Source organism: Salvia hispanica, chromosome 4 (assembly GCF_029641045.1).
Source record: "Salvia hispanica isolate PSC_SH4W2 chromosome 4, Shi_PSC_v1, whole genome shotgun sequence".
NCBI lineage: Eukaryota > Viridiplantae > Streptophyta > Magnoliopsida > Lamiales > Lamiaceae > Salvia > Salvia hispanica.
In genome coordinates this window covers 30790512-30808639 of record NC_142695.1, presented here as the reverse complement: position 1 = coordinate 30808639, position 18128 = coordinate 30790512, and the positions used below count along the sequence as shown (strand labels likewise).

General features: G+C 36.8%; 1 protein-coding gene and 1 pseudogene across 2 annotated transcripts; both read left to right on the top strand.

Annotated features, from left to right (window-relative positions):
• The first annotated feature begins 2201 nt into the window (after positions 1-2201).
• Positions 2202-8130, top strand: LOC125196329 (metal transporter Nramp1-like). 2 transcript variants are annotated; one of them, XM_048094803.2, is made up of 14 exons: positions 2202-2331; positions 2512-2632; positions 3046-3124; positions 3205-3245; positions 3653-3731; positions 3812-3916; positions 4566-4675; positions 5035-5216; positions 5307-5376; positions 5577-5750; positions 5834-5938; positions 6680-6811; positions 7036-7131; positions 7704-8130. In XM_048094803.2, exons 2-14 carry the CDS (start codon positions 2522-2524, stop codon positions 8010-8012), a joined length of 1593 nt encoding a protein of 530 aa, XP_047950760.1. In that variant the 5' UTR covers positions 2202-2331; positions 2512-2521; the 3' UTR covers positions 8013-8130. The 2 variants fall into 2 exon arrangements, with proteins under 2 accessions (XP_047950760.1, XP_088913479.1); XM_089057353.1 differs by lacking the exon at positions 2202-2331 and having other exon boundaries at positions 2359-2632; positions 2932-3124.
• A 752-nt stretch (positions 8131-8882) lies between these two features.
• LOC148928429 (uncharacterized) lies at positions 8883-11438 on the top strand (annotated as a pseudogene).
• Positions 11439-18128: the final 6690 nt, after the last annotated feature.

Below are 18128 nucleotides of genomic sequence, written 5' to 3'. Positions count from 1 at the left end.
ATTATTTCAAAATTATCATTCTTCTTCCCTTTTGTCATCCTTACTTTGTTTCTTTATTTCAATATTAGATTTAATTTTATAAAATTAAATTTTAAATTTCAGTTTTTAAATATCAATAAATTTTTTTAATTATAAAAATTATTAAATAACAAAAATTAATAGTCATAATCAATATTTGATAGTGTTTAATATTTAATGAATAAGATATGACGACGCCTTAGTTTTAATCAATATTTAATAGCTTTAATCATAAATAGATCATATAACACGATTTATTCTAAAATAGATATGCATCTAATGTAAGACTAATATAATTTTCGTTTATTAATTTGAAAACAATCAAAATGACTATAAAATTTCAACAAAAATACTCCTTTATAAAAATTTTAGTCAACTTCATAATATTCAATCACAAGCAATTATAAAAACCGAACGAATGCTAAATAACATAGCTCTTATTTTTCCATCATGATTAATATTATTTTTCTGTACTTCTTCAATTCAACTGAATATTATATTAAATAAAAAAATTAATAGTTTTAATCAATATTTATAGTGTCCATGAATTAATAGTTTTAATTAAAAAAATGTATTGATATTTAAATATTAAAATTTAAAATTTTATTTTATAAATTAAATCTAATATTGAAATAAATAAACAAAGTAAGGATGACAAAAGGGAAGAAGAATGATAATTTTGAAATAATATCAGATTTAGTACATAACTGAAATAATATCAGATTTAAAATGTTAAAAGTGTAAAAAGACTAAATTGCTTAAACCCCCCAAAACTCCTCAAAAGGGCATTTTCGTCTCGAAACAATGTAAAAGGACCATTTTTTATATTAACCCTTAGTTCAGGGACCATTTTTGAAGTTCACTCTAGATTTAATATCCAATTACTATTTGAATCTTATTATGGCATTATCTTAATGTCAAAAAAATCATTACTGTTTTACTCATTATAATTCACATTAAATATGTCATATCTTATGGGATCAGCCTTATTAAATACTCCGCTCATCCCTTATTATGGGCTTGATTCTAAAATACTATTGGAGCTAATTAATTGTCTTCTATTTCCTTCGTCCCATTTAAAATGAAACATTTGGAAATTGGCACGAGATTTTATATAGTATTATTTTATAAGTTAATGAAAAGAGAGTAAAATAAGAGAGATGAAAAAGTAGAGATATAGTTATTTCCATTTTAGGAAACGTTTCATTTTTAATGGGACAACCAAAAAAGAAAAACGTTTCATTTTTAATGGGACAGAGAGAGTACATTATAAGTTTTAATATACTATTAGAGATGGTCTAATATTTTAAGCATAATTATATATAGTTATGAGATTGGTAACTAATTAATGTAAACAGTAGTAAGATTTATAAAAAATATAAATTTAATTAAAAAAATAAAATATAAGATTTTCAATTACTATTTGAATCTTATTATAGTATTATGACAGTGTTAAAAAATTATTTCCATTTTAGTCATTGTACATTCTCATTAAATGTGTCTTATCTTATACTACTATTAATCAGGCTTACTAAATACCCTCGTCCTAACAAAGTTGATCCACTTTTCTTTAGGTTATGGAGTAGCAAATAAGATGATATATATTTCTATTTTTAAAAATAATAAATAATTTTCTCTCTTCAGTTAAAATATTTATTTTATTCTTTTTTTATTTAATACTTACACTTACTCTCTCCGTCACACTCAATTTGTTTATCTTTCCTTTTTAGTTTATTATACTCAAGTTGTCCATTTTCTATATTTGAAAATAAATTTCTCTCTTCTTTCTTCTTCTCTCTTCTCATTAAAATATTTAACTATACCTTTTTCTCTATATTTAACCATCTAACAACTCCTCCTGAAATCTCATGCCACTTAAGAATGTGAACATCTTGAGTAGGACGAAAAGAATATTTTTTTTATCCAACTAAATATATAAACTAACAACTATAAATTCATGTGCTGACTGAAAAATTTGTCATTTTAGTTGAAGAGGACGGAGAGAGCAGTTTTTTTCTAATTAAATATATTAATTAATAACTTATAAATTCATATGTCAACTAAGAAATGTGTTATTTTAATTAGGACGGAGAGTTTTTAAAAGTGAGATACGTATATCGATAAAGAAGAGAGCCAAATTCACACGAGAAGAGCGATATGTCAAATTTATTGACATTTTAGGTTAATAAAATAAGTTGCAAAATTCGTTGAATATTGGAGTCGCATTCTCTATCTCACACTATAAGAAGATGGATCCAATTTAACGCCAACTCTTACAAAATCTCGTCATACCAAAACTATTTCTCTCAACATGTAAGCACTCCACCACTCTCTTTCTCTCAAAAATCCAATCTTTAATCCAATCCCTTTTGTTTCACTCATTGATTTTCAATATGAGTTACTCAAAAGATTAGTTCTTGGATCTGGGTTCCTCACTTTTCTCTTCACATGCATGTATCATATATTTATACTGAGCTCTGTTTCTTGAAACAGAGTTGGGGAAATGGCGGCGCCGCCAGCTCAGCCGCAGTTTATGACCACCATTGACCGCAGAACTTATCCCGACGAGTCACGCATTGATGATATTGAATATGATCAGATTGTTGTGCCTGATGTGAGCATTCATTTTTTCTTTTTCATTTCATATCAATTAAATTAGTGGAGTAGTAATTTTTTTTTCTCCATTTTCTAAATGAGTACCACAATTTAATGCATCTAGTTTTGAATCTGTTTTACCCTGTTGTTATTCTGTGGTCTAATTATTATGATTTAGATTGTTGATTTGATTTTGAAGTTTGTTATGATTAGGCATATTGTGAGTTCTGTAATTACAGCTGCAAACTGTTTGTGATTAGTTCTAGCCCAATGTTTTTGTAGTCATAACTTTTAAGAGTTTACCTTGTTTTGTTATAGTTCTGAATCCAGAGCACCAGTTGAGCTTAGACATGAACTAAGATGGAGGGAAGCTTAATGTGGTTTTTCTTAATTCTTCGCGTTTCTTTATTGATTTTTATCAATCGTTTTCAGAATAAAAGCTGGACGAACTTGTTTGCATATGTCGGCCCAGGCTTTCTTGTTTGCATTGCTTATATTGATCCAGGAAACTGTAAGGCCTGGTAAACCTTTTTTGGAGCTAACTAACAATATGTACAGTATATTACAACTTTGTCTTTTATTGCACCCCAGTTCAGACGGATCTGCAGGCCGGAGCTCAGTATAAGTATGGGGTAAGTCTAATGAAACTCGTGTGATGCTCCATATGTTCCACTATGAAAGAACACAATAGTAGATTGATTGTCCTTGAAAAGGGATAAAAAGGGGCTGTTAAGTACTTTGTACCCCCTCCGTCCCTCTGCTGAGTCGTATTCCTTTTTGGGTTGTCCCACTATAGCTGAGTCATTTCCTTTTTTGGCAAAAAGTAACAACCTTTCTTCTCTCTTACTTTATTCTTTCTTCATCTCTCTACCTTTTCGCTTTCCTACTTTATTATCCATTTACTTAACATAATTTTTCTTCAATCCCGTGCCGACAAGAACACCCCTAGTACGGAGGGATGGAGGGAGTACTATTTATACAAGATTGCTAAATGTTTTCCATGTATCTAACATTCCTGTGCATTTTCTCTTGATCACAGCTACTTTGGATCATATTGCTTGCTTCATGTGCTGCCCTTATTATTCAATCTCTCGCAGCAAACCTAGGAGTTGTTACAGGTTCATATTTGTCGATCATATGTTGCCATGGAAGTGAATTTTTCGATCATGTTTAGGTTGTAACGTACTTTTTTGTGCAGGAAAGCATTTAGCTGAGCACTGTCGAAAGGAATACCCAAGAGTCCCAAATTTTATTTTATGGTTTCTTGCTGAAATAGCTATAGTTGCTTGCGACATTCCTGAAGGTTGGGTTCCTGGAATAAAACATTGTACTTGCATGCTTTAAATTGAAGTAAAAAATGTGCCCATTGGTTTAAAAGAAAACCTTTTCTTTAGGCTATTTCGTATGCCTTCTCTTCCAGCAGACATTTTTTGTAATATGAGCCAAATTTGTTTGGTTTGTTGAATCTAGACTTTCTTCGTAACTGTCTTATCATACTATGGTTTCACGATGTGTGATAGAGAATAGAGAGCAAGTCATAAGTCTAGACCATTCCCTTGGGCCTTCGCTATTGAGGTTTCTAATCTATATCTTCCCCTCAACTCCCATGTCTCAACTCGTGCTTAAGAGAAAAATAAACTTTGTCAAATGGCGAATTCAACCCAGCCTGTAAATCTAAATCCCAACTTCTCTGTGCATATAAAATCCGATACTTGAAATGTATATTTTAGGACTCGTTTTAGAATGGAATTTATAAGTAGAAGAGCAAACATGTGAAGACCTGCTGATGTCAAATGGCTCTAAGAGAACACATCATTTGATGATTTACCAGCTCTTGGCCACGAAAAATGCCCATATTTGCATAGTAATAGAGTCAATCTTCTCATCATGCTTAGTTATGCACTTTTCTCTTCAGTTCCTTTCCTGATTCCACTTCTTTTCTACTATGGCAGTTATCGGAACAGCATTTGCTCTGAACATGCTTTTCAATATTCCACTTTGGTGTGGTGTGCTTATAACAGGGCTGAGTACATTGGTTCTTCTGTTGCTGCAGCAATATGGGGTATTTAGCTGATCTTTCATCTTCACATAATTAGTACTCCTTCCGTCCGCCACGAGTGTGCAACATTCTTTGTGGCACAGGTTTTAACAACATGTCGTAGATGTTTTTGTAGTAGAGGAAAAGTCACATCAAGGATATATAGTTAAGTCACATAGGTATTTTATGATGGGTCATGCCTAGATTCTTTTGTACATAAAGGGATATGCGAGGGTGAATTATAAAGGAGTGGCTTTTTTACCTAAAAAAGGGAAGTTTCACAATTTTAGTGAGCACCTTTATAGTAATTGTTGCACACCATCGGTGAGTGGAAGAATTGGAATATCTTATTGTGTTTCTAAATCTACGCATAAACTTGACAGGTGAGAAAGCTTGAGATTTTTATCGCTTTTCTTGTCTTGACAATTGCTGGCTGCTTCTTTGCTGAGCTTGGTTATGCAAAACCCAACTCGTCTGAGGTTTTAGAAGGCCTTTTTGTTCCCCAACTTAAGGGGCCCGGGGCTACTAAACTGGCTATTTCACTCCTCGGTGCTATGGTTATGCCGTATGTTTCATTGAACATATATATTCTAATTAAACAATTAGTTGGCCTGTTTTAGTGTTTCTCGTTGATATTTTTCCCTGTTGAATACAGGCACAATCTTTTCCTTCACTCAGCACTGGTGCTCTCTAGGAAAATCCCACGATCTGTCAGTGGTATCAAAGTAAGGAGATTTTGTACAAAAGATAGGGGGCAAATTTTTATTTTCGTTGCCTATATATGTTTCTCCTTATAGAATATGAAATCTGATTGTTATCTTTCTAAAGTTTTAATAAGAACAAGTAACATTGGTCAAAATTCTTTATGAAAGCATTCTTCACATATTGTGTGTCTGCAAGTTAAAATATTTGCTGGTGTGAACAGGAGGCTTGCCGATTTTACATGATAGAAAGTGGCTTCGCCTTACTGGTTGCCTTCTTCATCAACGTATCAGTTATCTCAGTTAGCGGTGCAGTTTGCAATTCACCGAATCTTAACTCAAAGGAACTCGAGAGCTGTGAGAACTTGGACCTGAATGAAGCTTCCTTTTTACTTAAGGTGCGTATTGCTTTATCTCTTCAATTTGACGTATATATATACATATTTCCTCTGATATTTAATGTCGGATTTATCGTTCACAGAATGTTCTAGGTAGTTGGAGTTCCAAGCTCTTTGCAATTGCTTTGCTGGCATCAGGACAAAGCTCGACCATAACGGGAACATATGCTGGCCAGTATGTTATGCAGGTTTGACCGACTCCATCTAATCTCCTTTTATATCGATTTGAGTTATATATCACCTGCTTATGCTTTGCTTGTTTTTTGACTTATTAAATGACTGAACAATCGAAGTACTACCATATAGCCTTTCAAAAGAAGCTATTTAGTCGACTTTCTTATATTGCTTGAGCTTCGGTGTTGCTTATCTATATACTTCCTCTTTGCCATTAAAAATTAAACGTTTTCCTTTTTGGGTTGTCTCATTAAAAATGAAACATTTCTATAAAATGAAACAACACCCTCTCTACTTTTTCCTCTCTTTTACTTTCCTCTCTTAATTAACTCACAAAACAATACTACATAAAATCCCGTGTTGAAAACCAAATGTTTCATATTTAATGGGACAGAGTGAATATATTATAGCTAAGCCATGTCATGTTTTTTCCCGCCTAAACTGTAATATAAATTTCTCCATTTCTTGTGGACACCTCGAAATGGAGAAATGGGACTATTTTTTGTGGACGGAGTGAGTATTTTGTATCAATAACTATTATATTATTCTCCTATAGATTCACCAAATTAAAAAAAAAATAGAAATATGCCCGTGCTTTTTTCTAGTTATCTGTGAAACTAGCAAAACGCACGGATCACACAGTGTATAGTGAAACTAGCTGATATATGTGGTGTTCTTGAATCCATCTTTAGCTATTTTAGATGCCTTACTAACCTGTCTCGTCTCGTGGAACCTCTTATATATGTTTTGTCCAGGGATTCCTCGACTTGAGGCTGAAGCCATGGATCAGGAACTTTTTAACTCGATGTTTAGCAATTGTTCCTAGTCTAGTTGTAGCAATTATCGGTGGAGCATCTGGCGCTGGAAACTTGATCATCATAGCATCGGTAAGAACTCCTATACCTAGTATATAATCATCATCACACACTTCAGGAAAAGTTGGCACTTTGTGTATCAACACCAATATTAGGTGAACAATAACAATAACTTTGGCAGAGTTTCTTTATATGCAGAATCGGATTACCGACATAGTTGGATTGATCCTTATTTGTGGTCTTAACATCTAGTTTTCTTTAATACTAACTGCTAAACACTCTCTGTTCTGTCGCAGATGATCTTATCATTCGAACTTCCATTTGCGCTAATTCCGCTCCTCAAATTCACGAGCTGCAAGACCAAGATGGGCTTATATGCCAATTCATTTTCTGTAAGAATTTATCATTTTGTCCCACTGAATTATTATATGCATATTCTTCTAGGGCAGGACAACAAGGGGATGTAATCAAATGCAAACTCTATATATTGTAGAAACTCCAAACTATGATCTGGACCGTTAAATTTGAAGATGTCAACAGATGATAAATAACGTCAACATTCTCAACCGATTGACATTGTGTTGACATTTTCTTGTTGACGATCTGTTCACATCAAATCTTGAAATCTAATGGTTTAGATCATAGGCTAGAGTTTGTAGGAAAGATTAATTTGCATTTTATAACAACCCGGACAACAAGATTTTAACTCAGGGATAGCTATGATATGCATAACTCTACAACAAATATGATCACATTGTACATGCTAACCATGGAAGCCAACATTATATGTAATGTCACAGACAAGCTGAAACATCTCGTTCTAAGAGATTTGGCCAGAAACAATGCGACGACTACACCTTTTACCTTGTCATATTGTTAATGCTGTCAATGGACTTACTAATGTCTAGTGTATTCTCATATTCCTATTTTAAATTTTTTTAACATCATCTCTTTGGAGTGACAGATCGCAGCCACTACTTGGATCATCTCGTTCTTGATCATGGGCATCAACATCTACTACCTAGCCGAAAAGCTGGTGACTTCCCTCCGTCATAGCAAACTGAGCATAGTGGGCATTGTGTTTTGTGGACTTCTAGGCTTCTTGGCCATGCTCGTTTACCTAGCCAGCATTGCGTATTTGGTGATCCGTAAGAACCAGGAGGGCTCTCACCTTATCGCGCTGTCGGATAGGCAGGAGGAGAATGTCACACTACCTAGACAGGACATAGCTAGCATGCAATTACCTCAAACAAGAACTAGTGATCATCTTTGAACTAAAATCATCCTTTTTTAATCTTTTGATGAGTGGTAACAATATTGGAGTATCCTTTGTACGATGTTTTATCTTTTATTCCAACCGCTGGATGCGTTAATAATGACAATTTATCATAGCATTGCCACAAAGATACATAAACTTGATCTGAGAAATCTAAAATAAAGAACAATTTTTATTTTGAAGCCTAGTATGGTCACATAACTTTACCATCGACAAATTTATAATCCTCTCATCACTACTCCAAAAGTATTTTCCTGAGCTCAGGTTTGGGTCGGGCCATGATGACTCAAGTTCAAGTAGGGATCAAAATCACCTAAGGTCGTGCCCTACTGCACGCGGGGTATTTCTTTTTTAGTTCTAGGCTAAAACTTAAGTTCCATAAGTCTTCTGGGCTTTTTTAAAATTCCGGCTTTGTGAGAGACGCATGAGGGTCATGCGTCAACTTTTAATGAAACGCACCACAGTCATGCGTTTTATTGAAAGACGCATGAGGGTCATGTGTCTTTCAAATTTTTTTTTATTAGACGACGCATGACCGTCATGCGTCTTAGGGTAAAACGCATGAGGGTCATGCATATCTTCTTCGAACTTAACAAACGCAACACAGAGGTAGAAGCTCATTCTGCGCGAGAGAAAGAGAGAAAGGGGCAGGGCGATTTCTTGGCGATTCTCGGCGATTTCCGGCCATTTTCCCTTATCTTTCGGTAAATTTTGTTCAATCTTTCAACATTCCTCCCTTATTTTTTGTATATTGCATAATATCAAGGTTTCTAATAAAATTAGCTCAAATTTACTAAATTAGGGTTTATATAAAAAAATTGTCACTAATTGTTGTTATTTTGTATATTTGTTTTTTATGCAGAAATCATGCAAGTATTTGTGAGTTTGTATTGATGTGGTAGAATAGTTCAACTTCCTCAAGTGGGCATTGGTTATGATCCACCTCGTGCGAGAGGCTCCATCGTATTGAATTCGTGTGTTTCATTCTCTGAATTAGTTGCAATGATATGTGCTAAGATAAGAATAGATATGAATCAACATTCCATTGAAATATCATGGGGGCATTGTCTCTTTGGTACCGGAATGAGTTATATATGTACTGGGGTTGATAGTGATGAAATATGTTTATGTTCAATGAGGCTCAAAATTTTGAATTATTTCTTTAGTATTCGCCTGTGAGAAATTTAGAAATCCCACCAGTTGTTGATTATGGTGTTGGATCATCTACTAGGGTTGAATATATGAGCTTTGATAGTGGTATGAATGAGCAAGCAGATGTTGGAGATGCTGCTGATGTTGGAATGAGTAATCAAGTGAATGTTCAAGATAGTGTTGATGTTGATGTTGATGTTGTACGAAGAGACCTTGATCCGCCATTGTAGTCGTCATCATCTGAGGCTATTTTAAGTGATGATTCTCCAACCGATGTTTCCAGTGATGAGGAGATCGTATGTAAACCCGTCGTGCAAGGTGAGAAACCACTTCCAGAATACGTTCACAGTGGGTTGAAATATTTTCGCAGATTACCGAGTGGTCCTTCTGGGTACCTGAAGTTGGTAATAAACACAGCACTATGTACTGGGATGAGGAACATCCGTATCGGATTAATGCGGGAACAAAATTTGATACCAAGTTGCATGTGAAGACTGCTATTACTATATGGAGTTTGAGGCAACACCAACAATTTAGGGTGGTGGAGAGCAAATTAAGAAGGTGGCATGCTGTATGCAAATATCCAGCTGGGAGGACAGAAGATGGGGTAGCTATTATCAGCGAGACCGACGCTGAAAAAGCGAATGAATGTTCGTGGAAAGTTTCTGTGACACAAAGGGCCCATGATGATATGTGGGAAATTAGGAAGTGGGTGGGACGCCATAGTTGTGAAGGCCATCGTAATGATAAAGGACATGCTAACTTTTCATCATCAATGATTGCTTTGTGTATTCGCCATCAATTGCTAAAAAATGCCGAGTACAAAGCCGCAGCCGTAAGAAATTTTGTTCATGACAGCTTTCATGTGGTAATCAGCTATAAGAAGGCATGGTATACACAGAGAAGGGCTACATAGATTGTATTTGGTGGATGGGAGGAGTCATTTAAACAGTTTCCAAGCTACTGCTTGAACTGCAGTTAAGGAATCTAGGCACAATTGTTGAGTGGAAGCACAATGAGTTGTTGAGTCAGGGATGTAATAAAGTCTTCTATTACATTTTTTAGGCACTTGGACCTGCTATACATGATTTCCAAGAGTGCCAACCAGTTTTAAAAATAGACAAGACTCACCTTCGAGGAAGATTTAAAGGTAAGTTGCTTGTTGCTTGTGGTGTTGATGCTAACAAGAAATGCCTACCGATTGCATACGCTGTTGTTAATGAAGAAACTGGCGACAGTTGGCAGTTGTTTTTGGATCATGTAAGAATTCATTTGGTGAATTATCAAAGGGAGGTGTGCATCATATCGGGTAGGCATAAATGAATCATTAAGGCTATGTGTTCTGATGAATGGAAAAAGCCGCCAATGTGTCACCACAAATGGTGTTTGATCCATTTGAGGAAAAATATCTTGACGAAATGTAAGGGCACTAATGTGAAAGGCATGGTATGGGGATTGGGTGTCACAACTCAAGTACGTAAATAGAGGCAAAGGCGACGTGCACTACGGGAGGAAAGTATTGTTGCGATACAAGAGCTCAATAAAGCCAAAAAAGAAAATTGGTCTCTTTGTTATGATGATGAACTGAGATGGGGGGTGACCTCAACAAACATGTCGGAGAGCTACAACAAAGTGTTGAAAGGTGTAAGAGAGTTGCCAATTAGGGCTTTAGTTGATCTGATATTTTGGAGAACAATACAAACAGAAATACAACAAACCGAAGGTCGGTTAACCCAGTGGGCAAGGGATAAACTTGCTGCGAATGATGCGAAGGGGCAAAAACATTACTGTTCAGTACTTGACCGAGAAAATGGCCATTACCAAATTCTAAGCCGTCCACGAATGGAAAATGGACAGGCAAAGGACAACAACAGACAAGAGGTCGAGTTTTTTGCTTCATAGTGCACTTGTGGAAAGTGACAGATGTGGAGAGTTCCTCGTTCACATGCTTGCACCGTTGCTAGAGATAGAGGTAACGCTATGTTTGAACTCATTGATAAACAAAACCACAAAGCTACTTGGGAAGCACAGTACTCTGGTGGCCCATTTCATGCACCAAGACATGAAGACTATTGGGCTAAACCCGGATGGAAATTACATATCACCCCTGAGTAGTTGCTTCCTTGAAAGTGCATACGAGGCATAACAAGGAGGATTCCTAATCAAATGGATGTCCGCGAGGAAGATGAACCGAGAGCTCCCCGCAAGTGCAGGAATTGGGACGTTGAGGGGCATGACCGAAGAAATTGCTCAGTCGGATGTGTTATGTAGGAGTTGTTGACATTTGCAGAAGGATCCTCCCACTTCTTGCAGCGCATGTATTTTTTATTCTAACTTTTAGTTTTCCTTAATTTAATTTCTGAACCTCTTCTTCCTCATTTTCCTCTTCTCTTTCATCATTTTCTTCTTCTTTTCATCATCATATTTTTCTTCAACTCGTTGAGGAGCCACTGATGAGTAGTGTGCAGGTTGAGGTACTATATCAGGAGGAAAGGATCAGAAGGAATTGACGTGAAAAAGAAGTAAAAAAGTGTGCAACTGGCCAGTATGAGCAGAAAAGGTGCAAACTAGCCAGGATGCATGCTACAGAACTGGACACGAGAAGGAAGGACTTGCTTGGAACAATCAACTACTAAAGAGGGGCAAAATTGTCATTTTGTATGAAGAGGCAGCCCTAGAAATTAGGGCAAGCCACCCTATAAATAGGAGCTGAACATAAGGAGGAATCACTTTATCATATTTTTTTACATCACTTACAACTCATTTTTTGGGGAGAATAGCTCCATTGGCTCTAAGTTCCACTCTCTAAATCCAGCAGCCTGTCATGAAGATTTTTCGGCCACCAGCCGGCGGGGAGTCATCATGCCTGAATCATTCTAGCCGCCATAGTTCCAAAAGTTCTTCCATTTTCAGTTTCCGAGGAGCCAAACAATATCTTACTTGCTTTGTTTTTAAGATTTCTTAGCTACTTGTTTTGTTCTTAAATTTCAAAGCTAAGTTTGTAGTTTAATCTTGTTTTGTTTGAGTTTACATTTTGGATCTTGATTTTGATTATCATTTTATGCTATGGAGTTCTTGTTGGATTTATTTCGTGTTTCATTTGTCTTAGCTTATGTCTTATATTATTCCTGCCTAGCTTAGTTAGATCTAGTCTTTCCTCAAGTGTTTACAAGTTTTAATCGGTTTAAGTTTCACAAAAATGCATGGAATTCGTTTCTGTTTGTTTCTGTCACTCTTTCCTGTTGACCAGTATGCGTAACACTCGGTTTTTCTTGCTTTCGTTCTTGATTTCAAGTTAAATATTGCATTTACGAATTTTTGAACTTGAGCATTCATCAATGGAGTTTGTTAGATCTGGTTAGTTTAGCTTGGTGAAGAAGAAAATGTCACAATCAAAGATATGTTGCTTTTGTTACTTTTTGCTTTGTACTTGCACTTTTTTCAGCTTTTCTGCAAACCCAACAGCCAGTCTGCCAGCATGTCCTTTGATTCCTTTTACCTTTTGTCTAGCCATTTTTAGTAAGTTTCGTCTAGTAGCTTCTCATATGCATAACTAGGTGTCCAACTTTCACATTCACGTACACATCCAATAACATTAAGCATTTAGTTACCTACTGGTCAATATAGGTAGAGTCTCATTTTAATTTTACGCCTAGGTAGAACTCAACCCCAAAAGCGTGGTAGCTAACCAACCCTTCCAAAATGTCTTTGCAATTGCACTTCGCCTACATCCATCTCTGTGGGATCGACCCTTACTCCACTATACTAACTAGTAGAAGTGGGTTGAGGTATTTTTGTTGACAAGAGGTTTTAGGCACAGACCTAACGACACAGCTAGGTCTAGGTACCCTTCTGGCCAGTTGACACGCACACACAAGAGTCGCCGCCCTTAAAAAAAAACCTCGTCCGTCAGCCACAAACTGATAATTTTAGAAGTATGAATCGACTGATGCTCGGGCTCCACTCCATTGCGGCTAATTTTGACTTTGTGAATAGGGGCGACGACTCCAATAAGGCTCAGGTTGGCTTGGGGAATAAATAGGACGACCCCACTGTGATTGAGACTCCTGGCTTGGATAAAAAGACCACTGAGGCGGGTCATACTCTGGATTCAAAGGCTCTGGTTGCACTTATCCAGGATGCGGTTGCGACATCCTAATATGTCGCGTGCTACCGTGTCCACCAGTTCAAACACCCCTCACCCCAGGACATGGACGTGGTACAATCGTTCGTCTATTATGCATGACAACATCTTGGTGTTGGGAAGCCGGGTACTCCATGACATCGGCGTGGTTCGTAGACTGAAGGGTATGCCTAACAATTTCTCAAATCTGTCGCACTCTTTGGTCCATTTCTTGTTCAATATATAAATGCCAAACCTGCTGAAAACCCTCAACCTAGATAAAAAAAAATTCATACAAATATCAATACGAAACAAACTATAACACATGAAAGCATATAATTTAATATAATAAACTTACAAATAATCTTATGTCAGAAACCGTCTCTTTCATCCCAACAGTTGACTGTACCCCCCAGGTTGAGTTAGGTACGTCATCGTAATCCTGTTATACCACGCCATGTATCCCAGACTCAATGGAATGTTATTGTACATCGTTGCGCCACCTAAGGTTGCCTCGAACCTTTCATACCTCATGTCCCACTCCCCAATATAGAACTGATGTGTGCTTTCCCAATTATTTCCTTTCTTACCACGCCGAGCATTTTTTCCCAAATGATCGGCGTCTTTGAGCATCCTATCTACGAATTGAGGAATCTCCTGGTACTGATTAAATTGTCTGCGCACTCGTCTAGCCTCATGCGCCTCGACATATGTCCAACATACCAAATAAGTGTCACAATGGGAGCATCCATTCACATCCCTACAGTAGTCAGGCAGTATGCAATGTGCATATGGCGTCCATAGAAACTGCAAAACCAACAATGTAAAAGCCAAATTAATTTCATAATAAATTCATAAATTAAGTAAAAAAAAAAAGACATTCACCTGCCCACGTTTAATCAAGGATATTTGATCACGGTAATGCTCAACCGAAAATCTAGGAGCATTTCCTATGTGCGTAGTTTCTTTTCACCTATAAATAAAATTGATGTAAAAAAAAAACTAAGATACATAAACAAATAAATGTTTAAATATATACGTGGCGCCACATGGCGTATATGGCTCGTGCACGAGCGCTCCTATGAACGACGACCTCAATGTGGACATTCTTTCCCACGCCCATAGCTGCAAAAGCACCATAGGCCTACCCAACTCTTTCCTCTTATCTATGGAAGCCTCACACAGATAATGATATATGTACAACAAAATCGTACTACCCCAACTAATGTTCTGCAGCTCTTCCGGATCCTCCAATGCATTTAGCCACATAAAAAGAACCTTACACCTCGTGGTGTCTGGTAGAATGAGTCCTCCTAACAAGATTAGAGCATGGATACGTGCCCTTTGGATGTATACATATGTAGGTAGGTCATCACCCAAAGGTATCCTCGTTTGACTGATCAGAGCGGTCATCAGCAAACCGCCTTGCTTTGTCTCTGACCCTGTATCTGGTAGCCATCCTAGCAAAGCTCAGCACTTGCTAGGCCAATCGGCATATCCGACATGATGGTCACGGCATGTGAAAACGCGATTGTCTGCTTATAAGCCCCAAATGGCTTGCATATCTTCTAAAGTCACCGTCGCCTCTCCAATCGGTAGATGGAAAGTGTGCGTTTCCGGCCTCCAACACTCAATCAAAGCCGTGATAAGCTCATTGTCGACCTTCATCGACTTCCCACAATCCATCATGCCTTTGAAACCAAATATGTCAAGCCAATACATCACATTGTCATGAATATGCACAACCCAAATCTTACTTTCCGTTCGTCGAACTTTGAAAAGATGTGTTGTGCCATCATTCAGTAGTTTATTTGAAATGTGTTTTCTCTGAAGAAATAGCACTGACGAATCTTCGAGTCCATATAATAACGGTACGCTAGAACTTGAACTTGCCATCTAATCTAATATCATATTTAAAACAACAAAATATTATAAACCAAATGATTCACTCCTAATCCATTGATATCCAATCATATACTATATATTAGAAACAACAATTAATGATTTATAAGGCCTAATTTACATATAACTCCTAAATTAGAAATTCACAATTAATTCCACTTCAATGTATATATAACTTGTAAATTATTATCATAATCAAACTAAGTGGTCATTGCAAAAATTACCCAATATAATCAAGCCAGTGAAGGTTTAATACAAGAAACATTTCAACCCATACTCTCTTCTCCAATAACAACCAAAATCACAACATCAAGCATCTCAAACATATCAAAAACTATACAATAGAATGAATTTCACCAATAAAATCCATTACAATTAACAAAACCACAAAACATCGGTCAAAAGTGAACAATTTATAATAAACTCTAATTTACAAAATTGGGAGAAACCTACACAAAATATGCTATAAACACCGAATAAGGGATAAATATTGAAAGATTGAAGAAAACTTACCGAAATATATCGGAAATCGCCGAGAATCGCCGGAAAATCACCAAGTAATGGCCAGAAATCGCCTGCCTCTTTCTCTCGCGCGCGCAGAATGAAGCTACTGCCTCTCATGTCTGTTTTGTTTAACATAGAGACATATGACCCTCATGCGTTTTACCCTAAGACGCATGACGGTCATGCGTCGTCTAATAAAAAAATTGAAAGACGCATGACCCTCATGCGTCTTTCAATAAAACGCATGACTGTGGTGCGTTTCATTAAAAGGTGATGCATGACCCTCATGCGTCTCTCCCAAAACCGGAATTTAAAAAAAGCCCAGAAGACTTATGGAACTTAAGTTTTAGCCTAGAACTAAAAAGAAATACCCAACTGCAGAACATATTCATATTCAGGAATGATCTAAAAACAAGAAATATAGATAAAAATTCTCTTATTAAAGCATTTTTCTTGGCTATCTTGCATGCTAGATCACATATTGCAATGTCTTTTCTTATATGTATGAGTAAATTATAGCAAAACCGTAACATAAATTTCTCCCTTTTTTTTGGTAAAAAGACATTATTTTCTACTTGGAAATATAAGACCCATGTTTTTTGTCCTATTTTGCTTCAATTAATTCCTCTACCATGTTGACTCGTTACTCGGATGGATTCTTAAAACTCGATATTTTCCTCGACATGGGATTCTTGATGCTGGAAAGGTTGGTAACCAAAGTTCGTTTTCGAGTGGGTTAGTGGCAGCCAAAGATCGCTTGAAGGCTGGCTTTAGGCAACACATTGGTGATGGAAGAGAAATGCCCAGTTATGGGGGAATTTGGTGTCCGAGTGTTGATAAACTCCATCCAATCTCGTGTAGAGATGATCGATTTCGTGATGCTACGGTGTTGGAGTTGTTCTTTGAGAGGGTGCATTTGTTGAATGAAGCGGTGGTGAGAGCTGTGTTTAACGGAGAAGAAGTTGTGCAGTTACGGAGCATCCCCCTGGCCCGAAGCTCTAAAGAGGACGAATTATTTTGGTGACCGGAACAAAAGGGCTCTTTCTCTTCTTTGTACGCTCAACGTATAAGTTTTTGTGCGAAAGCTCCTTGAAGTGGAGACAAACTCAATTATGTGGAGTAAACTCTGGAAAGTAGAAGTGCCACTTAAAGTGAAGATCTTCTTATGGAAAGCATGTAGAAATTTCCTTCCAACGAGGGACCGATTGCGACAGCGCCATATGGAGGTTCCGGAGATCTGCGCAGTGTGCAACTTTGAGACAGAAACTTTATCTATTGTCTTATTTCTTGTGGTCTTGCTCATGACTGAGGTGTCGTTAATCTTGCAAGGCGAAAGGGGGTTTATTGAATGGTTGGGAAAAAAAAAAAGTCAGTGGTGATTTAGAGGTGGAAGTTGAAGAAGTGGTTGTTGTGCAATGACATTTATGGTTTAACAGACACATAATTATATGGCGAAATGAGAATGGGTCAGCTACAAGAACTATCGGTGTAGCTCACAGTTGTTTGTCGGCTTGGAGAGAACCTGGTTCGAAATGATATTGGTGCGCGGGGTAGGAGACCTCACTTTGAAGAATAATGGGTGAAGCCGCGAATGGTGTGCTAAAATGCAATATAAACGCCGATGTGTTCCAGAGCCAAAGAAAAGTTGGCTGTGGGGCGATTGTTCAAGTTTTTGAGTGACGGGTGGTTGACCCCTCTACGGTCGAGCTCCTTAGACTGAGGGAGGTGCTGAAATGGGTCAAAAGAAAGGGATGAAAGGAGATAAAGTTTGAGATGGATGTCCAAACGGTAGTACTTGCGGTGACAGGTTTATGGAGGGATGAATCCATCTTTGGGACAGTGGTAGAAGATTGTCGTCAGCTTTCGAAAGAGGTATCCTCTATGAGGTTTGGAAGGGGGTCAGCGAATCAGGTTGTCCACACGCTTGTTCGGGCAACGGGTTATATAGCTGATAGCAAGTATTGGTTGAATTGCATTTCAATTTTTATTCGCGATGTAATAGTTATGGATTTTGTTGAATAATATTATATTCTGTGTAAAAAAAGTTCCTCTACAATGCAAATGCAATAAGCATATACTATAATTGTTGGTTGGCTGATTAATAACTTCGTTCCTTGTTAAGAGATTCATTTTACATTTTGGAATATTTTATGATAGGTGAGTTATTTTCTTTTTTTCATATTCTCTCTTTTACTATTTCCTTTACTTATTTTCTCTTACTTTGTTCTCTCTCCATTTAACTATCAAAATCTCAAAATATAAATCTCGATAAAAAAAAAAAAGTCTCTTAGCACGGAAAAGGTAGCATTTTTTTATCAATAATTATGTACTCTGAATTCAAAACAAATGATAATGGATGGGGTCCAAGGACCGTGGAATACATAACAATTCAAATCATGCGTGTCAAGCAAAGCACATCTATAAGCATTGGA